This window comes from Olea europaea, chromosome 6, assembly GCF_002742605.1.
Source record: "Olea europaea var. sylvestris chromosome 6, O_europaea_v1, whole genome shotgun sequence".
In the NCBI taxonomy this organism is placed as follows: Eukaryota; Viridiplantae; Streptophyta; class Magnoliopsida; order Lamiales; family Oleaceae; genus Olea; species Olea europaea.
In genome coordinates, this window is record NC_036242.1 from 1,323,512 (window position 1) to 1,337,971 (window position 14,460).

Consider the following 14,460-nt stretch of genomic DNA (forward strand, 5'->3'; position numbering starts at 1 on the left):
TATTAACATATAAGAGTTTGAATTATTCTTCTTAGAAGTTAACTTTCGTAATAGAACAAAAAGCAAATGTAAATATTAATTCTATTATAAATTGTGGCCAATTGGCCATCTTATCTTTGGATGTTGTAATTCATAAAATATTTCAACTCTACTTTTGGTGAAAAGATGGAAAAAATAAAAATAAAATATCATGCTATGTAGCTTTGCCTTCACAATTTTCAATTGGAAAATTTTGTTATGGCAAATGGAGTTGTTGCTTGGAGTTTCCTTGTAGGAAAAGTTATCAAGATATAGGAGTGAATGCACATATTTTAAACTTCTAATTTAATTAATAATCGGGGGTGCTATTTTTACTATTTCCCACATTTTTTCATGTTTTTTATATTTTAAATTCAAATTACTGTGATTTTCATTAAAATTCATATCGAGTTATTTTTAGATTCGGTCTGCTAAAAAATCGGGGAACTCTAGAACATCAACTTTCTATTACTTATCTCTATGTATGAAGTGAATTCCAACATTTCAATATTAATGATTTAACGAGTATCGGTGCTCATTTTATATTGAGTATCGGTGACGTATTATATAAAATTATGGTTGATAAATTTACAGGACAAGTCGTCGGTACTCTGTAGATCATTCATGTTGTATAATATCATTTCAAATTTATATTAATTGTTGATTGAATTAAATAATTATATATTATTAAAAATATTTAAATTATTAAATTATTTATCCATGTCACTAAAAAGAAAAACCTTTCATTACATGGTTAGCTATATTACTCAACAATTTGTAGCATATTAATTATAATGACTTACTGATTGGTTGAACTAATGGATCTCATCAAATATTAAATGAACAGAGTAGGATATTAATAATCCAACTTCATAATTATTTAAGTTTAGGCTATAAATTATCTCGTCAAATAACTGAAAAGGAGTGCAATAGTTTCTTCGACGTCAGAATCTCACACAAATAACTGATTCTTATTTTTATTTTGAAAAATTAAAATAATAAAAAAAAAAACTGCTTCATGTACGTTGTACAAATGTCACTACTGTACACATTAGTACTATATAAAGGGTGGGGACATGCTTGAATGGCTCCAGATAGTATTGTGTATGCTGGGACAATTTTTGTTTTGTATTTTTTCTTCAAAATGGAGTTCAGGTTCGTGGGTTTCGTGGGTATGTAGGTGTGTGTGTATATATATATATATATATATATATATATATATGCACATAACGATGTGTTTTGTATTTGATAAAGAATTTGAATTTGGGTGCTCGCAATAACGACACTCAGATCTCTTGCTTGGTTCTAAATCTCAGGTTTTTGCAAAAGAAACAGATTTCTTAGCTTTCAGATATCCGATCCCCTTCTTGTAAGTATCGGTTCTAAACTTCTTTTGCTTTCCAAGTATATTCTATTAAATTCCTTCAACTTTGTGTGTAATTTTTCTTTGCATTCAACAATGTTTTGCCCTAAAGATAACTTTTTGCCATCTGGGTAGGTCTCATTTCCTCCTCTTTTTTCTCCTGTGTTTGATGGGCTCTTCTCTTTTTCTTGGTTCTATGCACCTTGGGAATGTTTTTTGAAGTGTTTTTGTGAAATGGATTTTTGGCCTTTTTTTCTTGAGGAAAAGCCAATACACTTTTTTGAATTTTTGGTTGTCAAGTCTTATTTGTTTTCCTATGTCCTTTCTAGCAGACTTTTTCTTTGTTTTTGTACCGTTTTCTGTCGCTTTATGATTTTCTCTTTGGATGAGCCTTCAATAGTGCTTTTGACTTGTAAACAAACATTATTTATGAGTCTATCTAATTTTTATCCTTTTTTTGAATATAATCGTGTCTTTAATATTGGAATTTCATTAATTTTTGCCGATTGTTTGAATTTCCCAATTGTAAAATACCACATATGTTCTTAATGTAGTTTCTGTTCACCTTCTTTCATTTTCTTTCTACCTATCCTTTACGAATTCGACTTTTGAAATTTGGCTGCAAGAAACTGAACATGGACGCAATTTTTATCAACACAGTAGCTTAGTCTATATTTGTTCCTTGTGCATAAGTATATCTTGATCGTATTATATAGCTCTGGTTAATTATTCTCAGGGAAATTTGGTAAACGTGGATTGGTAGTTTAAGGCTTTCCTTTCATAAGGTGATAATCTTATACTGTTGACGAACGATGGGAGATCACTTTGTTTTGCTGGTTGATCGCTTGCTTACTGAATCAACTTTGGAAGCTGCAATTGAAAGCAGACAGTCATTAAAACAGGCTGCAATTGTTGAAACAGCGATTGACTGCTCGCCTCATAAAGGTTGTGAAGCTAGTTTATCTCCGAGGAAACTGGTTGAGTGCAGAATATGCCAGGATGAAGATATCGATTCGAATATGGAGACTCCTTGCTCTTGCTGTGGTAGCTTAAAGGTTGGTGGACCTTTGATCTTGTTATTACTTTCTCCTAAAGAATTGGATGTTTATAATTATGATTTTTATCCATTTCTGTTTTTTCCAAGTTTGTGCAATTCAGATAATTAGTTAGCTTCTAATTGTCTTTTGATGTTGCTTATTTGTACAACAATATTTAAAGCCTAAGGGACATAATTTGGCCTTATTCATCCATCCCTGAAACTCAAGAAATTATCCTGTTCTTTAGTACGAGCGACCAGGATTGTGATATGTACTATATTTAGAATTTTCTGGTAGTTCTAATTAGCAACTGGTTGTTTTATATGTAAAGCTTGGAAAATAATTTTGAGTAATGATTGAATATTTGTGTTTTGTTTGGCAGCGTCTGATTTTGTTGAAATCTGACTTTATTGACATAATATTCCATAACAACGTAGAGATATGACCTAGAATATTTTTTTGAAAGCAAGATGCCTTTTTTTTTTTTTTCCTCGATCATTTATACTAATTTGATTATTTTCCTCTTTTTTCCAATTATGATTAAAAAGTATTCAATGTTGGCTCTGCTTTGCTTCCAGTATGCTCACCGGAAATGCGTTCAGAGGTGGTGTAATGAGAAGGGTGACACTGTATGTGAGATATGCCATCAGGTGGGCTAATATTTTCATATGTATTTTACATTTTGCTTTAGGTGCTCGCTGTTATGTTGCTTAATTTTAGTTGTATACTGTGTATAAATTTATTGCAGCAATTCAAGCCAGGATATACAGCACCACCACCTATTTTCCGATTTCGTGGAATACCAATGAACTTCAGGTAATTCTATTTTAACCTTTCCCTTGTATTCATTTGTCTATGGTAAACAATTATGTGAAAGGAATATATGCATTGTTGTGTAGTTTTTCATCACCAACTCGCTTGATTTTTATATCAGGGGAAATTGGCAAATAGCCAGGAGGGACTTGGCTAATCCTCGCTTTGTAACAATGGTTTCGAGTGAGAGCAATTTCCTTGATCCTGACTATGATGAATATGAAATTTCTACATCGAGAAGTATAATCTGCTGTCGCTCAATTGCCATAATTGTAAGAAATTGTCAGTAGAGGATTATATGTGTTTAGTTTATTTGAGTTTCATACATAAACACAACAATATTGGATTGATGAACTTGCTTTCTGATATTGCAAACGTATTTCATTTATCACATTGGCCTGAGTTTGTTATACTTAACTGAAACTCTCAAAGAAATTATTAAAGATATACTTGGTATAATTATCATTCATCACAATTATTAGGCTGAGTAACAATACACGCAACTAACAATAGTGTCTTTCTATGTAATGATTTTCTTCTCTGTAGTTTATGATCCTTCTAATCTTGAGGCATACTCTTCCTATCATTGTTAGTCGAGCAGGGAACTATTCGTTCCCATTGATCATGGTAAGATACTAGCTAATCGAAAATGGGAAGTCCAAATTTTTTACAGCTACAGATGAAAGTTTCTCATTTGTCTTTTTGCATATGACAGCTATTACTGCTAAGAATTGCTGGGATTATTCTACCAATCTGCATAATACTGAAAGCCGTGACTTCTATCATACGTCGTCGACAACAGGTGAATGAAGTAGCCTTGCTGAACTTTTCCCTTATATCTCTCTATTGGATTATGATAAACAAATGCAAGTAACCTTATTTGTCTCCTCTTTGTGTGGTGACAGGCTAATCTATCCATCACTCCATCAGACGAAGAAGCTGGCCAATTGACTCTACATCAGCCACATGCGATGCCTGTTCGCTAAATGGTTCTTGATGTTGCAACTTGAACTGATGGTAAATTTCTGTTCTTTCAAGGGAGCTCGTATTGCAAATCTTCATTTCACAGAAAGTTATTAAAGCGCGACAGTTGCTATGAATTCGCAATTATCCAAAGATGATACAAACAATGTTGTGTTTTACTTCTTACTATGAACAAATGTGCCTTAACCTTATCCGGGGTAATCTTATTTTGAACATTTGTACCCTCTCAAGTGTACATTTTCAGGTGTAAATTTGTTACTGCACCTTTGAAGAACTATCTGTACAGAACTTTTATACTAGATTGTTAATGAAAATGAAGGAAGAATTAGAGATGAATGTCTGTCTTCTAGGTGGCTATTGGTTTGCTTGCATTTGTTGACCATTACTGTGTTTAAGTAATTCTTTGAAAGCATAAGTTGAAGAAAAGAATATGAAAGTTGAATGATTAAGAAAGTGGTTGTTGACCTTGAGAAGCTTAATTATACATATCCCAATAATTCCATTTTCTTTATTATTATTATAATTATTTTCATGTGGAGCCTTTCCTTGCTATCAAATGATGTTTGTCCAGCGTATTTCTTTTTCTTCCCTAAAAATGAATATACATATGCAAATTTCTTGATCAAAATCAAAGCTAATTTCAAAAGGGCATCTGGGTAATTAAATTTTATCTTCAATTATCTTTTAAAAATAATTATTATGTTACTTAAATAGAAAGCGTATGTACAAAAGTTTGTCCTTCTAAAAAAGAAGGAAAAATATGGACCTAGAAGGAGGCCTCGCTTTTGAGACAGAGATGGTCAACTCACCTAATGTGGGAGGAGACCTAGGTAATATTAAGGTGCACGCTCTTTTTGCTTGCTTTTTTTAACTTTTCGTCCATTTTTTTAAAGGTAAATAAATTTATTAAGTAAAAAAACAATTATTAAAATTCTTATTAAACAATGATATTGATACATGTAACAATATATAATTTAGCCATTGTTTAAGCCTCATTTTTTCAAAAATTCAATTTTTCAAAACTCATTTTTAATTACATTCTCAAATAAAATAATTTTATACATAAATCGAAACTTTTTTCTTACTTTTAAACACACATTCTTCAAAACATCACAATTCAATAATAAATTTTTGGAAAAAAAATCATAAGTAAGAGTTTAAGTATCACACATTTAAAAAAAAAAAAAACAAGTTTCAAACTTCATAAATCAAATTTTTATTAAATTTTATTTATGATTTAATTAATTAATTAATTTATTAATTAAATATATTTCGTTCACAAATCTATAACTTTGGTCACAAATTAATGATTTAATTAGTCACTTATTATTTTTTTGTTACAAATAAAAAACGGCCACAATTTAAAAATTTTATAGGTCACAATTTGTTTATCAATCACAAATTAAAAAATTTGTAAGTCACGATTTATTTATTAATCACAACTTATTATACAATCACAGATTATCAAATTATTCATCGATTACAAAATCAAAACTTTTATTAATTACAATTCATTTATTTACTACAAATTATTAAATTAATTGGTCACAATTAATTTTTCGATCACAAATTAATGAATTACTTTAAGTCATATGCTACAACTACAGCCACACCCCAACGCGACAGTAGCACCACCAGCACGACCGCTTCACCATCACAACCCACGTTGCCACCACCACTCTCTACCAACAAATCATATCCAAAATGCCATGGCCTTACCGCCGTCATCGCCGCCTCCACAATACCTAAACACTCCTTCACAGAATAGGCAAGAATAAACCATCACGATAATCACCGCAACAAACCACCATACCAGCAGCTGGCCAAAAACCCCAAACAAAATCGCCACCACCAACACTGTCGCCTAAACACCAGATCTAAACCAGGAGACAGAGAGAGAGTTGAGCATAGAGAAGAGGGAGAGAGAAGGAAGAGGGAAGATAGAGGCGACACCACTGCTCATCTAGCAGCATCGACGGCACCTCCGTTCTTGCAGCAGCGATGTCAACCACTATTGCAGCAACATAGATGTCATCGAGCAAGTGTGGTGGAAATGTGATAAAACTGGCATCCATCATTGACGGTGATGTGGCACCGGATGTGGTGGCGGCGAGAAGATGACGATAGAGACGAGAGAGTGAGAAGATAGAGAGAGATGAGGAGGAAAGATCTAGCACTGTCGATAGAGATAGGGGTTAATATGGATTTATAATAATTAAATTAATATCTGACTTGTAAAATAATAAACTTAGCATAGGATTTAAGAAATGTGATATTTAAAAGTACGCTTTTATGTAATTTTCACTACATCGCCCTCCCCTCAAAAAGAAAAAAAAGAAAAAGAGAATGGAACTCAAACAAGACTTATTGCATGCAGCAATAAAAATAATTATGTATCAAATAACAAAGTATCATAAGTATACAACGTGTGACGATTATCATTAATATTTACTATAAATACAATTATTCTATATAAAAAATAGAGAAACTCCTAAGCTTTAAAGGTTGAATCCCAGCCTTGCCGTTTTGTGACACCTGATGCCTTTCCAGAACTTTGTAAAACTTGAAAGGTGTTTGAGAGATATTTTTATGTAAAAATGTATTTTTAAATAGTAAATTGATGGAAAATGTGATTGAAAAATAAGAAAAGTTTTTAATTTACTTGTAATATTATTTTAATAAAGAATGTATAGTTGAAAATAAGAGAGAAAAATATATTTTAAAAAAATGGGTACCAAACGGATTGCCAACTGAGTCAATTATTATCGTTATTATTTTGAAAACACAGATTCGGTTATTCTGGAAGCATGGAACCTACAAAGGTTCCTAATCTTTCGTGGATGTTATAGATATTTATGTGTCTCCAAAGTTCTAAAACTGTGACAATGATGTTCCAGCGAACCAAAAATATTTATTCGGACAGATTTCCCGTTTTCAAGGTCGAACAGACGAGATCGGCCCCAAAACACTGCTAAATACGTCAAAAGCATCCATAACGCATCCATAACTAATCTTAATTTCTACACGAGATTTTAAGCCCCTCTTTGGTGGGAATTAAAATCAATCTTTTAATAGATTACGATAAAAGTTGATGAAATATTAGCATTACATGTTAATTGCTACAGTTCACTTTTCTGTAAAATAAAAATACATCATATGTGGGAGAAAAATCGACGTTTAAATCAAAATCTCAATAATCATATGACACACTTCTAATATTTAATAACAAAACCTGTACAATCTGAAAGAGAGACCCCAGAAGAAATGTATATGGAAAATTATCCTCTCCAGGCTTTCAACTTGTTTCCAGTACATGGCCTGATTTCAATCTCTTTTAACTGATGCTCATATACACAAATCTCTCCTGTTAACAAGAAGTTCAGTTCCAGCTTCTTCTTGGCCTGAAATGTTGGTGTTAAAGAAAAAAAAATGAATAAGAATATTAATTTCCTTGAAACACAAATACCTATATCCTCTTACATATCATTCGTAATTTTATTTCTTACTCCTCTGCTCCCCCCCCCACCAATTTTTTCTCTCGCCATTAAATGAATTATGAATGAACTTGTTACTCCTCTTTACAATCAAATATTTTTCAAGGAGTGTAGGTGGTATTTATACTTCCGGCTCTTCTGTCGTTGCCTCCAGTAGCAGGCAAGCGCTCCAAACGCACAGCTTGCAATAGCGATTGCCAGTGCAGCTCCAACAGGCACTGCAACAGCATTTGTCGAAACTGCTAAATCTTCAGCTACAACTCTATCTGTATGTCCATCCCCGAGACGTTCCTTGTCCTTGTACAGAGAGATCAATGTCTTCCCATAATAGTTGCTCAAGAACTTGAAAACCTCATCATGATCCCAATCAATATGATTATCTTTTGCGTTTTGACTACGATAGCAAGAAGAGCAAAGCTGTTTAGGAGGCCAAATAAGTTTTGGAAACTTAGGATCACCGGTTCCTAGGGATGTCTCTTCCTTCATTAGTCTCTCATTAACTTTGTTGTGCGCATTCCATAACCAGAGGACAAATTCACGAGATTTCTTGAAAGGGGTAGAAACGCTGCATAATCCAAAATTCTATTTAGATTATGTGCAGCAGAAACTTGATGAGTAAAAATCGTCAATGAAATTACCTTGAGCACATGTCATAGAAGTGCTGTCGGCATTCCTCACAGATAAAGAAACTGTGAATAAAATCACATACAGCAGTGAAAGCCATGTGACTTTCTCCATCATCAACTCTCACAGAAAGTGAGTGCATTAAAACCCACAACCCACAACTGAAAAAGAAATAAAAGGTCGACCAGTTAAAGACTTTAAAACAGACTCCCGTAGACTTGCAGACAACAAATGCAAAAACTTCACTTCAGTGGTAGAAAGCAATCCAGCAGCCAGTTTGTGTTAAAAGATTCAAGTAAACAAACTTTAAAGCTCTAGTAGCCAGCCAACCACAAGTTGAAGGCCATCACCAACTTTAATCGTTGTTTATTCAAGGGTTGCTTTAAGGTGCACAGAAGATAAGAGTTGACATTATTGCCAAAAGTGATTATTGCTATTCACTAAATGATATTTTCATGCACAGGCAGGCACAACTCACAAGTTATTAATTGTTCAATCTCTCAAGCATTAGAATGAACTGAAAAGAACAAACGAATACAAATGATTATGCATTTATGAATAAAAAAAAATCAAATATAAACAGAAGTGGCAATTAAATCTTCTGATGCTATGTGCAAACATCTAGAAGAGACTTAGATTGAATATAGGCTTTTCTTCAACAAATTCAATACTGTCAAAAAAAGTGAACTTTGTAGTAACCTTGGAACAATGCGCAACCGAGTTCTAAAATAGATACTTTGAGCCGAAATTTATTTATTATATTTTTTGGAAGACCTGATCATACTCATAATTCTTGCTGCCAAAATGAAACAGTTACCTCGTCAAATCACCAATTCCACCATGAACAGTATGGAAATGAAACAGAGAGAGTACAAATCTACCGAAAACACAAGGAACCAACACTTAGAAGAATTAAATACAGTCTATGCAGATAGTCTCTTACGCATTACTGCATAGAAAGTTTAGACGTTGAAGTTTCTCAGGACTTCAACCATATGCAGCTTAATTCTTCAGCGCAAATACTAACATTCTTTACTGGATCAGTCTCAGTAGCTGTAGAGCGTTCTTTTAAGAATAGTGTTGAAGCGGTGTCCTAAAGGGGATATTGGTTTAAGCTACTAACTACTTCCCATTTAGATTTTCAAGAACAAATCTCTTACTATATATTGCAGAACCGTGTATTTTGTTAACGAACAAGACAAGTAATATAAAAGAAAAGGGTGCAAAGAAGAGAAGAATTGAGGTCAAAGAGAAATCAATCTTTATTCATATATTCGGGTTGAATATTTACAATGATTAAGCCCTTTATTTATAGTGCAAGAAACTGAAAGAATATCAAATCAAACGAACTTCTACCAATCTAGAACTCTATCAAAATATCAAATCTAATTTAATTTACACTAAATAGCATATTTAGAATCAAACTCTACTTTTCAAATAATATATAAACTTCTCTATCCATATTTCTTTCTCCATCACTATATCTTCTACACATGCAGATGGCAATCGAAAAATACCAAAAATTACCACTTCCTAAGCTAAAGAATATTTAGGCTTTGTTTGAGCCCCATTTTTGTGAAAAATGAGTTTTGCAATAATGAATTTTTTGGAGAAAGTGTAGGTAAAAAGTAGGAAAAAAGTTGGGTTACGTGCAAAATTATTTTATTGAAAGAATGTGTAGTTGAAAATGTGTATGGGGAAAAATGAGTTACTAGATAATGGGGTTCAAAAGAGTTTGGGCAAAAATGTGTGGTTAATATTCACTTGCATTTTCTCCAAGATGATGCGACTCACAGTGGAAAGATGAATTGCAGCTTAAAACTTTTAAAACTTCCTTGCTCAACCTATTTAAATAGAATTCAGTGCCTGCATAGTGCAATTCACTTTTCAATTTAAAGGTCACTTTCTTTGTGTTGAGTTAATGGGTCTAAAGAACAACATGGCCACACAACATTCTAAGAAGGAGATGGTAAACATCTACTTCCAACTATGTTATAAACCTACTTCAGTAGACTGAACATGTGAGGAATTAATTAAGAACAGAGCATACATTGAAATGAATGAAAGATGAATGTGCCTCACCTAAAACCTCTAGTCTCATTCTTGCTGCCACGACAAAACATCTACAAAAGAAAATCCATAGCCAGATTTGAAAGATCAGAAGCTCATTCATTTACTCGGCACAGATATGATATTTCAGCTAAATATAGCATAGTAATATTATATTTTGATACACGAATAGAAAACAAGGGTGGGATTAAAATTTTTAAACATGTGATTGCTTGGCATGCATGTAATGTAAATAACAAGGCTGAAGATTACTCTCTCCTTCAGTTATTAAATACTTGGGTGCATTGTTGTTCATTAAGTAAGCCAGCACAGTTGTCCTAACAAATATCAGAGACACCACTCCGAAATGAATAGCTTGTCATTTCCTTTTAATGAGCAACCAACTACATTCAACAAATAACTAAATAAGGTTTTACTAACCACTCAATAATGAAAAGTTTTCAATGGGATCCCTAACATTTCAGCTCTTAGTTCGTTTCTTTGAGTGCCCCCAACTCCCCTCCCCCAACAGAAGATACTATTGATATTTTTTTATTTTTTTATTTTGACAAACCACATGTTAACGTTCAATAGTGAGAGGAACAATACTACTAATAGTACAAACTATTCTATTAAGGGAATGTAGAAAACTTGGAAGGGGGTAATTGATAACTGATATATACACACCCAATATCCACGAGGAATTTCTTTTCCACAAATCTGATAATTCCCAAATACACCTTTTTGGCTAAGACTGGCAAGTTCCTTGTTGGCTGACAAATCATCAAGGTCTACAAGTATTTCTGCAGTTCCCTTCCGGCACCTAATAAACAATATCAAAATCCAAAAATGATGAAGATAAAAGAAAACAAACAAACAATAATAGAAAAAAGAGAGGGGGCCAAACCTTCTCGACGGGTGATGAACCACCAAAAGCTGAAGAAATTTCATAAGTGATGCTCGGGTCTCTGATTTAATCATCTGCACAAGATTAATAAATAAAAAAAAGTTAAGTGACGCGAGGTATTAAAAAAAATATGAAAGCAATAATATTAAACAGAAAAAGAAAATTAAAACATACGGATAGTCACCTTCTGCTCTAAAATAATATCAAAGGCAGTGGATGTTGCTTCTTCAACATCATATACAGCACGTGCAATCTTTCTCCACAAACAGTTGAATAAAGTCAGAACACTAGATAATAATGAAAATTTGAATTCCTAAAAATTAAGAAGCCAATACATGCACTCTTAAGTACCTGTCCAGGGTCAGAAATATTTGTGTGAAGATGCTCCTTCTCATATTTCTCGTCATCCAAGCCATATGAGCTGAAAGAAATAAAGTGTAGGAAAAGAAAGGAAAAGAAAAGAAAATGTTAATGCCAATGTTGGTTCCAAATATAGACCTAGAAACATACAGTACCCAACAAGAATTTACTAGAAAATAGAACAATGCCTTTTATTGTGCAACTATTCATGCATCTTAAGAGGCCATATTTAAACATGAGCATGCAAAAGATAATATCATGAGGCGAGATTTCCGCCTATAGAACAGGTACACGCCAATTATTATACCTGCCCAGTTGCTTATTTATCCAGTTTAGTAAGCGATCAGCGGTCCGTCCATCATCAATGGAATGTATTTCACTCTTTTCTTGCTTTGGCTTCCAACTCCCAGATACAAACTTAGAAGGTGGGCCCCAAAGAAGCATAGGATAGTGTCCGACAGAGAACTTATCACAAAGATTGGTATTTATCTGTGCTGCCAAGCAAGTAAAAAAGGAGAACCATCACTAAGCTATAATTTAGCAAAGAGATATCAAACAAAGAAAAATACTGAAATTTAATAAAATGGATGATAAACCAATATCATTAATTCTAATAAATGTAAAGTATTAAAGCGAAGTTATTGGCACATGAAGAAGAAGACTGATAGGAATATGTGAATAAAAGATGCAACGGAACACCCAAGCTTAGGCATGCAGCAACATGTCATCTCAAGGTCAGTATTAATTATCTCTAGCCTACGCAATCAAGAAAAATTTCAGTAATTCCTTTCTCTTGCTCTCACAAAACATATCTACTTCCTTGTGACATTTAACCACTTCAAGCGGGTATAAATACAAATAGCAATATTTCAACTCAAGATTAGTAAATATCTCTATCCCAGTCAATTAAGAAATCAGTGTATTCAAATCTCTCAAATGCACAAATAAAAAAATATCTACTTTCCTTTTGATTTTCAACAACTTCGAGAGGCTATAAAACAAAACTTTTAGGCCCCACTAACAAACATGACCATAGTTGAGAGTAACAAAAAGAGAAGTGTAATCTAAATTGCTTAAAAGAAACGGAAATTTCAGAAGAATATTTTGTTCCTTCAGATATGTTGATCAATACTTATCAAAATTTTGCCTCATTGACAAATTCTTTAGTTGTGAGGCTAAAGACGCAATGCATACTGTGCAAATAGGCATAATGGAACTAATAACATATTTTATACTGTTCCAACAAAGATAACTTCATCTTAGCGACTCAGGGATTGAATATCAGCAAGCTGTTTCATGAGTTATTGTTCATGAGTACATCTTAATAGGAGTGCATAATTACTGCTTTGACAGTCAAGATTCAGATTTTCAACTCATGATGTATAATCTCCAAATGAATGAAAGGCACGTGGAAGAATCATTAGGGCATTTCCAGTATCAGGAAAATGCATTTCCTTCTTTGAATTGCCCCAGCCGTGGTTTATGACACCAAAAGACTGAAACGTCTACACCATTTGTTCACCACTTCAAATAGAGAAAATAAACTTTTGAACATCTTCATTATACATATTTTAAGGTGGTACTCATTTATACATGTTTGAGGGTGTACTCATTATACATATTTGAGGATGGTACTCTGAACCACCAATGAACTGATGATATGCATAATCTTTGGTTTTCACGTCAGTTGTAGTAAATTTGAAGGCATCTCAAAAGTAGAAATTTTGGAAAAATTCAAACAGCAAAACAATAAGATTATAATTTTCAGTTTCATTTAAGCAAAGGTTGTTAAGCTTACTTCTAGTTTATATAACCATGCAGAACAAGGAAAGCCAGAATAGTCATTACAGCTTCTAACCAAGGATGATAATCTATAACATCTCGAAAGAGGATGTCAAAGGAGAAGAAACCTTCAAACATCCTCCCAAAATGAATCTTATTACCCATTTCAACAGCACATTTAGTGAAGCGAAGAAAGATGTTAGTTCCTGAGAAATGTACTTCCAGGGACTTCTAAACGTACTACACTAGTGTCCCATCTATTAATATATTTCATATTTGCTTCTTATGACCTTACCACAAAGAGAGTTTTGTTTCAATAAAATCTCCAAAGCCACTTTCCAGTTCAAGCGGACTTTTTACTTGTTTTAGAGTACCAATTCCCAGCTCCTTAAATCTTTACGCCTAACAACCAAATCCCAAGCAAGCAACAAAATTGATCCGACCTGTCTTCCTTTCAATATAGAAATCCCTCATGAGCTCTTCTAGCTTGGAAGCTATGATCTTTGGTAACCTAAGCTGAGTCATATAAATTTGATAAAATTAAGGTCAATCTCCCTCCGCAAAACAAAAATTGTATTCTCTTCGAGCCATCTAGCCTTCAGAAATTTTCTGAACAACCAGACACCAAATTAAGGTAAATCTCTCTCCTCAAAACAAAAATTATATTTTCTTCAAGCCATCTAGCCTCTCTGAACGACCGGACACCAACGTTGATAACACAGTGCATTTCTTCTAAAAGGTAGCCCCATAAACTTTAGATGTCAATCCCCCACTCACAACCAAGCATAAATGTTGCAGACTGCGATTGAAGGGAACATTGATTACCATAATCTTGCTCTTTCCAATTATAATCTTCAGATTTTGCAACAAACACTTTCAAAGTATCATCAAACGCAAAAAATTATCCTATGATGCTAACATAAAGAAGAGTCATCACCATATTGTAGCTAAGAAACAGGAAATTTTCCCTACCTCTACCAAACCCCTCTTTTCACTATTTAAATTTCATTCAGTTTGTCATAAACAAGA

The 14,460-nt window shown here is 33.2% G+C and overlaps 2 protein-coding genes across 6 annotated transcripts; one reads left to right on the forward strand and one right to left on the reverse strand.

Annotated features, from left to right (window-relative positions):
* The first annotated feature begins 1,137 nt into the window (after positions 1–1,137).
* LOC111395432 lies at positions 1,138–4,551 on the forward strand. 4 transcript variants are annotated; one of them, XM_023021422.1, is made up of 9 exons: positions 1,138–1,173; positions 1,335–1,387; positions 2,118–2,436; positions 2,997–3,068; positions 3,167–3,234; positions 3,353–3,503; positions 3,778–3,858; positions 3,947–4,033; positions 4,137–4,551. In XM_023021422.1, the coding sequence occupies exons 3-9, from the start codon at positions 2,194–2,196 to the stop codon at positions 4,215–4,217; spliced, it is 783 nt and encodes a 260-aa protein (XP_022877190.1). In that variant the 5' UTR covers positions 1,138–1,173; positions 1,335–1,387; positions 2,118–2,193; the 3' UTR covers positions 4,218–4,551. The 4 variants fall into 4 exon arrangements, with proteins under 4 accessions (XP_022877190.1, XP_022877191.1, XP_022877189.1 ...); XM_023021423.1 differs by having other exon boundaries at positions 1,164–1,181; XM_023021421.1 differs by lacking the exon at positions 1,138–1,173 and having other exon boundaries at positions 1,264–1,387.
* A 2,718-nt stretch (positions 4,552–7,269) lies between these two features.
* On the reverse strand, positions 7,270–12,166 carry LOC111395433 (sulfhydryl oxidase 2-like). Of its 2 annotated transcripts, XM_023021426.1 has the most exons (9): positions 11,957–12,166; positions 11,641–11,710; positions 11,474–11,542; positions 11,290–11,363; positions 11,070–11,205; positions 10,416–10,456; positions 8,348–8,494; positions 7,837–8,274; positions 7,270–7,616 (listed from the first exon to the last, which is right to left on the reverse strand). In XM_023021426.1, exons 1-9 carry the CDS (start codon positions 12,091–12,093, stop codon positions 7,595–7,597), a joined length of 1,134 nt encoding a protein of 377 aa, XP_022877194.1. In that variant the 5' UTR covers positions 12,094–12,166; the 3' UTR covers positions 7,270–7,594. The 2 variants fall into 2 exon arrangements, with proteins under 2 accessions (XP_022877194.1, XP_022877193.1); XM_023021425.1 differs by having other exon boundaries at positions 7,270–8,274.
* Positions 12,167–14,460: the final 2,294 nt, after the last annotated feature.